Genomic DNA, 15,642 nt, shown 5'->3' on the forward strand with positions numbered 1-15,642 from the left:
CAGGCAATGTTTACCATTTTGATGTCACATCCTAAATATCAGTACCAGGGTATTGATGACAACCTATCAACAAATTGTTTACAACAAACACAACTTCTGATTGTTTAATTAACCCCAAGAGTAAGTTAAAAGAGCTAAACAATTATATCGTTTGTGCTAGATTACGATACCAATGTTAATAGGGCACGTTTTACTGCTATATGAAGTAGAAAAAAAAGGATGGCTTTTTTCTTTAATGTATAAGCACATACGTGTACCAATTTCTTCAAAGTTTGGTACGTAAGACGTTTGGATATTATGTCATTGCAATAAGTAGATAACGACTATATGATCCAACGGCAGCCATCTTGAGTTTACTTCGATATTCCGTGAAACCAACATTTATGAGAATGTGGAATGTGTTGATATTTGGAATATGTTTTCTTTCGATGAGTGGAATTGAAGCAAATGTTTCTGAACGAATTTCAAAGTTAGAAAGACAGAACATTAGACTTCGGGAGAAACTACAAGGCCATATCAGCACGTACAATAGCTTTCTACAGCTGTATGTAGACCAGACTACCAATGTCAAACACGTAGACCCAGACACACGTCAACGTAGAGGTAAACTTTAGTATCATAACAATATCATCTAAGTTATAGTGGTATATTTCGCAGCCGCAGAATGCTTTCATGGCGGAATATTTAGGACAGGATTTATGTCACGTGATAGGCCCACGTTAAAAGGCCAGTTCTGTAAATCCAGTAAACAAAATCCATAAGAGGATGGTCTTCTGTGGAAGCAAAACCTTATCAGTGTACATACTCCCACATAGGTCAACGTATATATACTGCATTCATTATTCGTTCATGACTACTCTTTGCGTTATTTTTCAGTTGACTTTTATATATCTCAGAAAATTAAAAGAATAATGTAAATAAAAACAACTGTTTCTGTATAATGAAAGTTATTATTCGTTTTTTCGAATTGTGATATGAAAAACCCAAACAAAATTGATGAGGCCATTTCAAACAGATATGCTGATATTTATCTTAAAGCCACATATTCCCGAAGAAACATATATCAGTGTTTACATTTTGAGCTTTTTACAGTTTTCGGACTTGACACATACCTAACAGATTATCGTAAATCAGAAACTGAAAGAAAATGCGTATTTATGAAAGTACACGGGGAATTCCCAAAATAATAACTGTGGCTGACAGATTCTGCCAAAAAAAGACGCAAAAGTGAATGGAATCGGCAAAACCCGAGTATTTCTTTAGGGAAGGAAATGATTCGCTGGAACTTACCGAGAGAAGAAAATGGAATAGACCTGAATTCCGATTTTACCGGACGGATTGCGGGTTAGCTTTTGAACATTGTCAACTTCACCGATCTAAGATTTAATCGATGTTTTGTTGTATGCATATTGCTACATTTTAAAATTAAGTATTTAAATGCAAACTATGTTTGTTTATTTTGTTCAGTTACCTGGCTATTACGCGAATATTCTGTTAATATGTAGTGCACATTGTTATAGCCTCGTTCTCGGCTCCGTGACAAATCTCGCGATAAATATAAATGCGGCGAGTTATTATTATACTCTGATGTCTCAAGGACTTCCCCGGTCAAGCGTCCAGGCCAGTGGTCATTTTAATGTTAGAAGAGCGTGAATGAGCATCTTGGATTGTCATGAGTACATGTGTGCAACTAGAATTTTCGGTTGTTTGGAAGTATGTGGCTTTAAGTACCGGTATACGAAACATTTCAACACCACTCATTCATAATAAAAATATCACACCAAAAACACTTTAAAGATGCTACAGCGCCGACAGAGTAATTATGATCAATTTAAAACAAGAACAGAATGTTTGTATTGTTATATATAACCCAAATTGAAATACGTTATGCGATTATCAACCTCAGCTTCTAATTGGATCTTTAAAATCTAAGATGGAAAAATAATTAATTGCATCCCGAAAAAATTCTGTCGTGTTCCGCCAACCTGTCGTATTCCGCCAACCTGTCGTGTTGACTTTCGTGGGATCGGTAAAGTAGACGACCCATTTGTGCGTTGGTGTAATTTTTGATGCATCGAGTTCATAACGTACAGTGTACACGTTTTAAAGTAACTGGCTGCGATTTTGCATACAAGCGGTTTGGAAAGACAATAGTGACTAATCCAGTCAATTTACTAGAAATATAGCCCAAAACGGCACATAATTGCAACCGATTTTTCTTCTTAGTTTTTTTGGAATGGTCGGTATCTTCATTAAAACAAGCAAAAAGTCTACCAAAATTGACCTTTGGAAAAACGTCTTTCTGCCTTTTATGACATGAAATAAGAGAAAAGCACGTGTAGCCTTCTTTGAAGTAAAATTGTTGTTCATAATGATGAACTAACACGAGCGAAGATATTGGTTAACTTGACTTCTAGCATTATATTTCAGATATCTAAGCTTAGGAAAACACGCAAAGAAAACAGTGCCATGAGTTTTTTTCAACTTTAGTCCTTCATATTATAAGAATATAAATAGCATTAATTTGGAAGTTCCAAAGCAGTCCCCACAGGCCAATTTCAAGGTTGATAAATGTCATTGCTTCAAAGCAATACCTTATTATGTATGAATAGATTTTATTTCAAACAAAAAATATACTAATGGCTATTATTTTTGTTCCATTTTGTTCCGTTCTGTTCATATTGATTGTTTTGCCCAATGTGTATTAAACATGGTCAGATCTTGCAATACATTCACCCCATATTACGCTTCAAAGTTGGCCAAGTAAGCAATTATGCTGTTGCCTATGCAATTAACTCTTTTCCCTTCATAAATAAATATTCGTTTGCCAATCAAAGGTCAACACGACAGGTTAATCTGGGTTTTAGTAACGACACCGTTATATATATATATATATTATTTGTTGGTGTTAATTAGATAGATTTGATCGCGTGGGTCCAATGTATCGGCTGTCGGCGCTGTAGCATCTTTGTGACAGACATAGAATAGGCTGTCGGCGCTGTAACATCTTTGTGTCAGACAGTGTATAGGCTGTCGGCGCTGTTACATCGTTGTGACGGAGTATAGGCTGTCGGCGTTGTAACAAATACAATCGAAAAAAAAGTAACTCTTATATTCGCCTGAAAATGTGAGACCTCAAGGTTTTTTTTGTTTTTATTGTGTGTTTTTTTTTTTTTTATTGTTTTACAGAATGTCACACCAAGCCCTCGCCAGTAGCGTTTCACGCTCTTATGACGGACTCCATATTCCCTGTTGGTGCCAAACAAATCATACAATATGATGACGTCATCACAAATGTAGGGAATGCATACGACAAATACACAGGAATATTCCAGGCTCCTATAGGCGGCGCCTACGAGTTCATAGCAACGATGTGGTCACGTGAAGGCTACCATATGGATTACGAGATGCTTCACAACGGAAATGACGTATGTTATGGAAACGCTGGACCTACAAACCAGACAATGGGGGTCTGTGTCAGTGTTCTTGAATTACTATCTGGGGATCGCGTTTGGATACGAAACCGTGGCACAGGATCTGTGTACGTAAACGGACAGGGTTACCCAGCATTCTCTGGTCATTTGATCATTTAAGTATATACTTATATATGAAAAGTTGACAAGTTACTCATTTATCATCAGATATTAGTTTATGAAACTTGTCACTAATTCAGAAGAAATCTGCTTTACTGAAAGCCCGTTATTGATACGAAATAAAACAATGACGTCATCAAAAAATTGTCTTTGAGTTTTTCATATGTCCAGTACAACATTTGTATGCCACCACGAGTTTGCTATCTTCAAATATTGGTGCGTTTGCATTAGGCTGAGCTCGTAAATACTTTCTGGACTCTGCCTTTGATTTGAATATAATGCTGGATTCCATACATGGTCAGGAAGCTGGTATTTAATTTACTGCGAAACATACAAAAGGGAACATAAACATTACCACTTTTCCCCAACAAATTAAGAGTCAGATAATGCAGAACCAAAAAAGAAATTAACTACATCATACAGCTGTATCATTCCTATATTCGTCAGTGATGTTAGGGACATCATACAAATGTTTCGTCCACCTATGACTCGTCAGTAATGAGACATGAGGGACATGACACAGATGTATCACTTGTTAGATGTTAGGGATACCATACAGATGTTTCATCCTTCTATCGTTAGTCAGTGATGTAAGGGATATCATACAGCTGTTTCGCCCCTCTAGGACGCGTCAATAATAAAATTGACCTTGGTCCAAGCATACTTTAAACAGGGATGTTTTGTCAGCAACTTACGTTATATTGACAGGATGAATCTAGCTGCAGCTGGTTCCTTCGGAAATTCCGATGTCTGCAGAGTTGAACCGAGCCTTTTACTGGAAATATTGGGGCTTTCACGGAAATGATTTCGAGATGGAAGAAATTTCAAAGGGCACTAATAGATCGAGTCTGACGACCTGGACATATGATGTCCAGAGACTTCATTGACCAGTCTTGTTACTACAGAGAGCAGCTAAGCGATGCTTATGTAGTATTACTTCCATACATGTAACAAAATAAGTAAAACAAAACAAAACTATGAAAAAGGTAAACTGTTGTTAAAATATTTGTTCTATTTCAAGTCAATTTACCTGTGGTAACTATAAAAAAAACTGACTATCATTGGTTGTCTTTGTCTTAGTCTTTCGAAACGTGGGGAAACCCACATCCGTGGCTATGTACAAAATAACAGACTTACCGAGTGCACGTGTATACAACAGCGCAATACATGGAACGTATCTGTAAGTATTATCTATCCGTATGCAGATAATTAAAGTTTAATTGGCATTACCTATGAAGGAAGACGAAGTAAGATTTAATTGTGGTTGAAATATATATAATTATACATTTTTGTATGTCCTTGATACGACACATTTCATGTTGTTGTTTTTTTCATTTCGTAATATGGGTTGCCCGATCGTTCAACCGCACAATTGGGAAACAGAGTACAGTAAAAGTGCCAAATTCTGAAAAATAAGGCACATATGTTAGATATGTAAACATAGCCAGTTAACTCTACATATTACCCATACTCAAGTATATATATATTTCTCCCAAAGTTCAGTGGTTTATCTCCAGTTTTATGATGTGAGAGATGTCTCTGTCAATCCCTTGGATATAAAAGATTGTACGCGCTAGCCTTCTGAACCGGAAGTACTTACGGAAATACTTTTTGAGTGACGTCACTAATAGTTCCCGCGTTGGTATATAATGTTTTATGTTATATACTGTTGTTAACATCAAAATAGTATCCTGATACCTTTTTTCAGTGTCTGTTTGAATAAATAATGTAAATTAATTTTAGACATACGTGTATTTTTTCTTGTATAATGATATTGGGATGCATTGTTTTTTTATGGTTGTGATGGTTACTTCTTAAAATGAGGATATTCATGCGCCGAACATGTGTATTGTTTTAGAAACATACCTTGACCACCGATTTGGGGAGAAAAATAATCATTCCCTACCTCGGGAGTGTGGCAAAGAAATCTCAACCCTCGGGGAAATTCATGAATGTCCAACCCTCGGCAATCGTCGGGTCGGACGTTCATGAATTCCTCCTCGGGTTGAGATTTCTTTGTAACACCCCCAAGGCAGGGAAAGATTCTATTAATCTATGCAACAGTTGCAATTTTGATACATATCATTTATTACCACTTTTAAAAAAATTAAAAAAAAAAAAAAAGATTACAAAATATGATTTTTTACCCCAAATGACACAATTCCCTATATATTTCTTTTCTGAAACCTACATGTATCTGAAATTAAATATCTCTATCCCAAAGACTGAATTAACCTTGTTTTGACATATGTTAATTTATAGGATTTTCTGCTGTCTTACCTCGTCTGATACGCTGCAAGTAAAGCTAAGTTTTCTTGTATAAACACACTTTCGGAAAATCGGGAAAAATCATCTCGAACCTTTTTAGATTCTTTAAAACTAATGTGAAGCATGTATATACTACTACATATCGAGTTTACCAATTATAGAATGCCCTTATTTTTCAGTTTTATCTGCATATCATAATACAGTTTACTGCTTAACAAAAAATCGCCCACGACCAGGCTATCCCATTTCTGCTACCTTTTTCGATACAATATCACATCGCACTTTTGTGCGGACGATGTGCGAATGTAAACATTGGGATTTTGGGATTTTAATAACGCATGTAAACTTTGGGATTTTAATAACGCATGTAAACTTTGGGATTTTGATAACGCATGTAAATTTTGGGATTTTAATAACGCATGTAAACTTTGGATTTTGGGATTTTAATAACGCATGTAAACTTTGGGATTTTGATAACGCATGTAAATTTTGGGATTTTAATAACGCATGTAAACTTTGGGATTTTGGGATTCTAATAACGCATGTAAACTTTGGGATTTTGATAACGCATGTAAATTTTGGGATTTTAATAACGCATGTAAACATTGGGATTTTGGGATTTTAATAACGCATGTAAACTTTGGGATTTTAATAACGCATGTAAACTTTGGGATTTTGATAACGCATGTAAATTTTGGGATTTTAATAACGCATGTAAACATTGGGATTTTAATAACGCATGTAAACTTTGGGTTTCAATATCGCATGTAAACATTGGGATTTTACTAATGAATGTAAACATTGGGATTTTACTAATGAATGTAAACATTGGGATTTTACTAATGAATGTAAACATTGGGATTTTATAAATGAATGTAAACATTGTGATTTTACTAATGAATGTAAACATTGGGATTTTACTAATGAATGAAAGCATTGGAATTTTGATAACGAAGGTAAACATTGGGATTTTAATAACTCATGTAAAAAATGGAATTTTATTAACGAATGTGAGAATTGGGATTTTAGTAACGTATGTAAACATTTGGATTTTAACAAAAAAAGTGTAAACATTGGGATTTCAATAACTCATGTTAATATTGTGATTTCAATAACTCATGTTAACATTATGATTTCAATAACGAATGTTGAGAGTGTTATATACGACATCTGAACTTGATTTTAGACAACTTACATGAAATTGGGTCACAATTCACGTTCTATAAATAGAACTTAAATGGCGAGGAAATGATCACCTGTAAACTAGTATTTGGAATCGTAGTGGTGAGCAACCTGGCCTGATAAGATCGCGGTGGCATAACCTGTATCTCCTACTTCATAACTAGGACGAAATATTGTGACATTGTGAATTTTAACAATGACACAATTTACAAAGGCACAATGGTACAGTATAATGATATTGTCTTGTGCCTACGGTATGTTTGCAAATCACCACGATGCCATTGTTACTCTTGAAGATCTGGAAAATTCCTACAGTTCTCTGGAGGAAGAATTACAAGAGATAGGAGCGTATATGCAAAGTATCACCAACGTATGCAAGGAAACCTTCCCAAGGTCATTCAAAGGTCAATACGAAGGTACATGGAGATCCCATGCCTGCTTATTTTCTTCCTTTTTTCGATAAAAGAGACTGCGATTGAGTATTCGTTCATAATATCAATATCAAATTCCAATTAATTGAAATGAATTAATTTTCAAACGTTTAACATTGTATATAAGGTTTATATTTCATGCTTTTTCAACGACAAAGTATCAATACAGCATATAGTGTTGTTATAACGATAATATTTATATGAGTCTAGTTGTTTTGATATGTTTACAGCTGAACTGAATGCGATTCGAACACCTGAAGACAAAGTGGCTCTCCAATATATAGCGACACAACGACAGGATCGTGTTCCTGCTGACGGATCAATTTCCCTATTGTTTTCGCCAACAATTACCTTCACCACAACTCCTCTAACAACACCAACAACGTCAACTACACCAACAACGTCAACTACACCAACAACGTCAACTACGCCAACAACGTCAACTACACCAACAACGTCAACTACACCAACAACGTCAACTACGACAGCTCCGACCACCACAACTCCAACAACTACACCAACACCACCACCAACAACAACAGCGACATATACCACAACCACAACTCCAACAACAACATCATCTACAACGACACCTACCACAACCACAACTCCTACTTCTACAACAACACCAACCACAACTACGACACCTACCACAACAACTACAACTCCAACAACAACACCAACCACAACTACAACACCTACCACAACAACAACCACAACACCAACAACAACCACAACACCAACAACAACCACAACACCAACAACAACCACAACTCCAACAACTACAACGTTACCCACTACCACTGAACGTGTCATACCACCGGTTGTTTTCCATGCGTCTTTGACGAATCTGTATCCTATCATGAGTCCTAAACAAGTTATTGTGTTCGACCGAGTAATCACCAATGTAGGTCATGCATACGACAGCAACTTTGGACTGTTCAAGATACCGTATAACGGATTATATGAGTTTATAGTAACTGTTGCTGCTGCTCAAGGCCATTTTGTGGATGTCATGTTGATGAAGAATAATGCTATCCTATGTAAGGCGCATGCGTCGATACCAGATCAGGGAATCGGTATGTGTGTAGCAATTGTACACGTAACCAAAGATGACGATATATTCGTCCGCCATCTCAATGGAATAGGGACACACCTGAGTGGACGTGACGGTTATACGTCCTTCTCGGGACATATGATCAGTGCAGATATCAATAACTGATATTAAATAAAATCAGGTTTAAATTAATGAGGATTTCGTTATTTCATGATGTTTGTCATGTTTATCATGAAACATCCTTTTAATGTTTCATTAGGTTGAATGTGAAATATAGTTTGATATCATATGATAATGAACCGACGTCAGAAGCATATGACATTACAATGGACAGAATATGTGAGCTTTGCTATCACAATAAGTAGCAGTTATTCCACTCCGAAGGGGGGGGGGGGGGGGGGGATAATAATAATAATAATAACAAAATATGTTGAATAACATTCAGTTTGACCGGAACTATATTTTATCACGTGGCTCAATGCGTTCTGATTGGCTATCACCTGAAGGCCACTTCACGATTTCCCAGAAATGATAACAAACACAAAGAAGTTCTCATTTGTATTTATGGTTTTAAATATATTGCCATCATTTCATTTGTTTGAATATAATAAACTTGTTAAATATTTGTTAGAATTCATGATATTTTACAACAGCTCCGTGCTTTTGCGAAATAGTCAGTTTAGCACATTTTTAGCGGCATTTTACTTAAGGTCATTTTCACCGGGACTGATATTTTGAAAAGTAAACACGTTTTCCTGTTGTGGTAGGAACAGGTCACACAAATCCTCGGTAGTAATTAATGTTGTTTCTTTTATTTTATTTAGTTATTTTTCAAACCAAAAGAAGTACAGAAGAAAATAATTTTATACTTTTTCAAATCTCTTGGATTTTTTTTATAAACATGTGCATAATTATGAATATAATTATGTTTGTGTCTATGTTCATTTCCGCAGAAAAGTAACTCTAATGACCACATCTAAATTTTGGAGACTAAGAAAAAATAAACGCCTCTGTTTATCATATTGTGGACGATCAAAGAACACATGAAAGCAATCTTTACAAGGGTTACCACAAGTTCATTCTGCATTTTCTACCAGGTTTACTCGACAAAAATCATTAACTTAGCTTCGTATACATGATATTAATTTTCCTATTGCCAAAACCATAATAACTAAGATGTTTTAATGTATTCATATGTTCAAGGAAGGTGAAGATTTATTTATATGATCTAGTCCATTCCATAGACGAAGAGTTGAAGGTAAAAAGGAAACTTCGCACTAGAAAGCCTATAGTTTGGAATAACAAAATCATTTCTATTTCTCAGTACATAAGGGGTATTTTGACCAACCATTTGAGGCAATACAGAATTTAAGAGGTCTGGAGTTAAATGATTTTTCATCTTGTACAGTACTTGTAGTTTTCTTCTTTTACGTCTATACGAAAGTAACTCTAGACAAAAGAATCATTACTAGCATATGAAGGTAAACCAGTTATAATACATGCTGCTTCAAGTTTGGCCTTTTCTAATAAATTGGATTCTAACACATTACACCCATCCAATAATTCATAGGCATATTCCAAAACCGGTAAGATAGACATTTTATATATATCTAAATGTGTATCACATTTAAGCATTTGTTCCAAGATCATTACACTTTTTAAGAACATATTTATAGATGTTTTCAATATGGTCACCCCATTTACCTTTCGAACTGGTAGTAACACCCAGGCAAGTTTCGGAACTCATTATCAAACGATTCGATATCCCACTCCAACATTTCAGAATTCGAAATAAAGATCCCATTACTTAAAGATTTTAGTTTTGATTGATGTTGCTTTCAATTTCATTACAAGAGGAAGATGTACTCATTAGTGACGTAGCATCAGCAAAAAGACGGGAAGCTGATTGCAGAACTTCAGCAACATCATCAATGTAAGTTAAATGGTAAATGACCAAGGATAGAACCCAGTGGTACTCCTACCTTATTAAGTGTTAGAAAATGAGTTTGAACATGAATACCATTTTTCTCCTGTTCGAAATATGGTTACTTAACCATATCAGCAATTCATCTGATATACCGGAAGATTTTGATTCAATTAACAAACCCTTATGCAAAACTCGAAAATGCTTTAGATATGTCACAAAATACTAAACAAGCGGACCTTTTCTCCACTACTACTCAACAGACATTGTGACCAATTTATGTTTGATGATGAACAGTTGGGTGACTTTGTATAAACCCCGATTGATACTTGTAGACTAGAGAATTTTCTACAAAGTAATTGTGAATTTGTTTAAAAATAACACTCTCGAAAACTTTTCCTTACGCTGATAATAATGATATTGATCTGTAACTAGACGTAGAATGCATATCACATTTTTGAACAATGTCATTAATGTGGCCATTTTCCATATATTTGTATAGATACTAGAAGATAGTGACAAATCAAATAATAATAAATATTTAAAGTGGCTTTGTAATTGACTGGACAGTATATTTGAGCATATGATGACTTATTCCACCATGACCTGAGGCTTTAACCAATTTCAAAATTTCTGATGAGTTTACTTTTGAAGTGCTAATATTTTATGTTTTATATTTATCTTTAGGTCTAATAACAATCTCTTTTGTAGGAATACAAGTATGAGCAAAATATAAATTTAGTTTTTCTAAAATATTCACATATATTGTATTTAATGGGTTCCGTCAAAAAAAATCAATCGGATCAAGCAGACTTGACCTGGTACGACCAGTTCTAGTAGGTTCATCAATGACATTAATAAAACCAAAGGTTGAGACTATATCAGACAGACCATGCCGAGGAGTAAACATGTCAACACTTAGGTTTCCAATAATGACTAAATTTGGTGAAATGTCAAGTGCTCTTTCAATTGTAAGTATGGATCCGAGTTCATATTAATAAATCCCTTAAAAATGCAAGGTCATTTAGTCGCTTAAATTCTAATTGTTCATTTACAAAACAAGAATACCACAATTGTTCATTTACAAAACAAGAATACCACAATTGTTCATTTACAAAACAAGAATACCACAATTGTTCATTTACAAAACAAGAATACCACAAAGCAAAATTCCTACCTAAACGAAAAGGGCTACTAAATGTCTTCTAAATGTAAACTTTCTGTTGAAACATGCTCGTCTTAGTGTTTCTGTAAGACAAATAATATCATATTCCCCAGCCAAATCCTCTATAATATCCATTTTGCTTCTAACACTTCTTATGTTAAATGGAAAATACATTTAGATAATCCCTTAGGACCAGGACTTGATTCGATATCCATGTCGGTTAGTATTAAAAGCAAGATCATTAAAATAAATCTAATATTTTGAAAATATGAGTTTAACGACAGAACTGATGAATGCCGTAGTATAGTCCTTCTTCAGAAGTAAATGGAAATTAAAAAAAGAGTTGATATTTATATTCAGGAGCATGAAAACTTAATTTCATCAAACATCTGCCATAAAGCCTAATCGCCATTCTATAGCTCATAATACCATTACCAATTGTCAAAAGCCAAACTCATTTGTGAAAATTTCTCGCGATTGAGCATATTACAAAGTTAGAGTAGATGGGTTGACCAGCTTTTTGTATATTTCGGAGAACAATATGGCAATAGAACACAGATATTACTACCACCTAGTAAAAGAGATTTGTACATTGACATGAACAAATTATATGCTCGACTCTAACAATGAAATTATTGCAAGTTACTAATTACTCGAGTCCCTTTCAAACCCAAATGTTTAAGGTATTTAATTCTTCTCGAAAAGTCCTCTTGACAGTGTCGATATCGGTATGAAATGTTGAGTAATATTTCGTCTTTGTTTCAACGAGCTGTTAGGTATAATCGCGACATACATGTATGTGGAGAGCAAGTTTAACACTTGTCACAAGGTATATTGGCTTATCTCTGACGATAGTGTCACGGGCAAGGTCAATAACGTCTCACATACATGAACATATCTCAAACATTTCCATTCTGCTCTATACGATTTCAAAATGGTGGCCGTTAAAATTCTGTTAGGAATCTTTCTCATTGTCCTAACCACGGTTCGTACATGTAATGGCTCCCTTTTAAATAGTGAATTAACTGACAGGATAGATAAGCTTGAAGCTCTGTATGGCAACTATGAGAAACTGATCATTGAAAGCAGCGAGGGACTACAACGACTGCTTACCAAAGCCAGAGCTAAGGCTAAGACCCAGTCTGTGGAACCCAATGAAAAATCCCTGGAGGAACCGGAAGTCGGCACCGAAAACCAACCGGAAATCGATATATACAGACGACGTGAGCTTATGTTAAGATTTTATTCATAGTTTGTTATATGTTTAATGCTGCGTAGGGTGTTATTAATTACAGAATTACCTAGCATGATTTGTTAAGTACAGTTTAAAACAGTTTGACGTAATTTCATAAAGTTTTTTTTCTTTTTTGAACATTTACAAACATTTGTGATCTTAACTAGATATGTATGCAATCTGTCTTCATGATATATATCGATACTTATTTTGCAGAGATAAATATTTGTAGATAGCTCATTTAATTGTCCATTTAGTAACAAATATGATATAAACACATTCGTCTGAATCAGGTTAGTATTAAACAAAAACTAAAAAATATTAGCCCTTACTCCTAATATATCAATCGAACCTCAACACCACTGCCGACTTTTCAAGCGTTTTACCGTATTGACAGTAGGGGTAGGGGCTAATATGTTCCCCTCACTACTTACCGGATGCAGACGCCTTTGATCAAGATCACGCAAAATGGATGTATTGTGCTTACATGATACTTTCTCTAGTGTATGTAGCACATTTTCTGATGTTTTGGGGGCCAGATTAAAATTCGGTAAAGATGACATACCTCCGTGTTCATTATGTGACTAATATCATTTCCCCTGAATTTTAATCTAGCTCTCCAAAACGTCTGAAAATGTACTACATACACAAGGGAAGGTCCAATTACACGTTCTGTAATAAAAATGCCCAGGTCCCTGTGATTTCTATAGAATTTCGTGTTTAAATGTTATTTCCCTTTCCGTTTGTCAGTTAAGAAATAATCAACGATGATTAGTGTATTGTTGCAGGATATACAACGAGGCCTGAGTTATTAATTAAAATTGCAAAATATCCGAGTCCGAGTTGTATATCCTACAACAATACACGAGTCAAAGTTGATTATTTCTATTATACCATGTAGTGTTTAGTTCTGAGATCGGCCTCTTTCTAATAGAAAAACGGCAAAGAAACCCCGGGAAAAACTTGTAATTTATTTCTTGAGTATTGCATTATTTTGTTGATAAAATATACATTTCTTTACAGGCACTACAGTACTACAATCAAGAACATCTATCATATGGCATGGATTTTTTTTAAATTTAAAGGGATGAAAAAAAAGCGGCCTTCGTAGGATTCGAACTCGCGTCGTGATAAAAAAATAAGCAAAGAATAACCCATTAGCCCACTCGGCTACAGTAACCGTATTCTTTTTTGGTGAATATTAGATACATAACATTGTAACAGTCGTGATTCACGAGCGTGTGTTATTGGCACGAGCGTGTATTATTGGAAAATAATACATGGTTTTACACCAATCAAAACTGACGTTGCATAGCAAACATGGTAGAATGTCCGTTAAAACACGCGTCTCTACTTATATACACAGAATATTACATGAATAAGATGTTGACTAAATAATCATCGAGATTGCTTTCAAATTAAGTTTGGCATTCAGGTCTGAAGTCCAAGGCATCACAGACGAGTCCTTTACGGACGAATCGAATACCAAAATATAAATAGTACAGTCCAGCAAATACTGCAGTCATTGTTAAACTGATATCTAAGTGATTTTTTGACCTTTTTTCCGGATATAATTATGCATTTTATCATTCAATAATACTATATAGTTCTCATAGAGATATCTAAATTTAGCAGCATATCGACATGTGTACAGTTGCGGTCAATATTCTGCAGTAAATATCATTGATATCAACATTTATTTTTATACCTTTATATGTTATTAAAGTTCATGATCAGATAGAAAACCAGACTGATGGTGAGAATAATATCATGTATCAAATAATGAACCTGAACTTACTCTGGTTCACGACAAAACTTAGTAGCTATCTAATTATCTTTATTACATAGTGCGTTTGATTTTCCTTAACTGTACCATAAGCTATATTTTGCACGGCTTAAATGAATATTCCATGGTCACGTGCGAATTATTGAACACTTGTGACGTTTTGGAATTTAGTCCTACCCTTTCAATCGTCTAAGTCACTCAACACTACTAGACGACAGTCATGGCTGACAAGAAAGCCGATATTTCAGTGACGCTTAGTGTTTTAGTAATTATGCATTAAAGCAAGTACATTGTATATCAAGAAGCCTCGTGCAAAAGAATAGCGGTCGATTACCAGTACTTCGTATCAAATATTCCGGACTATATATATTTGTATATTCTAAAACAGATAAATCAGATCTCTGGATATAACATATTTCTGCTATTCTGCAGTGCAATTCAAATAGTATATCTTTCACAATTAGATATTTCTTGAAGGAACGATTTTGCGCATTTTACCTGCAATAATTTAAATGTTTATCATTTTAGAGATACTCTCAACCCCAGCTGCGGCCACTACTACCCGTCCGTCAGAGCCAATGGTTTTCCATGCGATTCTGTCCAACTCGTACAGTGTAATGAGCCCTAAACAGACCATCGTTTATAACACTGTGATCACCAACATCGGAAACGCTTATGATTCCAACTTCGGCGTCTTCAAGGCCCGATTCCCTGGCCTCTACGAGTTCGTTGCAACTGTTTCCGCTCACACCGGTTACTATGTCGACGTGGAAATGGTTCTCAACAACCGGATGTTATGTAGAGCGCATGCCGGATCTCCTAACATGGATATCGGCATGTGTGTTTCAATGGTTCATCTTAATACCGGTGATGACGTATTCATACGCCACTACAGCGGTAGAGGAACATACATATATGGAGGCTATAGTTACCCGTCGTTTTCTGGACATTTGATAGCAAGAGATTAACTGTATTTACTTCAAATAAACAGCTTCAATTATG

General features: G+C 35.1%; 3 protein-coding genes across 3 annotated transcripts; all 3 read left to right on the forward strand.

Moving 5' to 3' along the window:
* The first annotated feature begins 320 nt into the window (after positions 1-320).
* On the forward strand, positions 321-3,737 carry LOC117334483 (caprin-2-like). Its single transcript, XM_033894139.1, has 2 exons — positions 321-603; positions 3,190-3,737. Exons 1-2 carry the CDS (start codon positions 384-386, stop codon positions 3,591-3,593), a joined length of 624 nt encoding a protein of 207 aa, XP_033750030.1. The 5' UTR covers positions 321-383; the 3' UTR covers positions 3,594-3,737.
* Positions 3,738-7,208: 3,471 nt separating this feature from the next.
* Positions 7,209-8,900, forward strand: LOC117334484 (uncharacterized protein DDB_G0290587-like). Its single transcript, XM_033894140.1, has 2 exons — positions 7,209-7,447; positions 7,705-8,900. The coding sequence occupies exons 1-2, from the start codon at positions 7,240-7,242 to the stop codon at positions 8,694-8,696; spliced, it is 1,200 nt and encodes a 399-aa protein (XP_033750031.1). The 5' UTR covers positions 7,209-7,239; the 3' UTR covers positions 8,697-8,900.
* A 3,567-nt stretch (positions 8,901-12,467) lies between these two features.
* LOC117334485 (C1q-related factor-like) lies at positions 12,468-15,642 on the forward strand. The gene is made up of 2 exons (XM_033894141.1): positions 12,468-12,843; positions 15,169-15,642. The coding sequence occupies exons 1-2, from the start codon at positions 12,555-12,557 to the stop codon at positions 15,606-15,608; spliced, it is 729 nt and encodes a 242-aa protein (XP_033750032.1). The 5' UTR covers positions 12,468-12,554; the 3' UTR covers positions 15,609-15,642.

The sequence above is a fragment of the Pecten maximus genome, chromosome 9 (genome assembly GCF_902652985.1).
Source record: "Pecten maximus chromosome 9, xPecMax1.1, whole genome shotgun sequence".
NCBI lineage: Eukaryota > Metazoa > Mollusca > Bivalvia > Pectinida > Pectinidae > Pecten > Pecten maximus.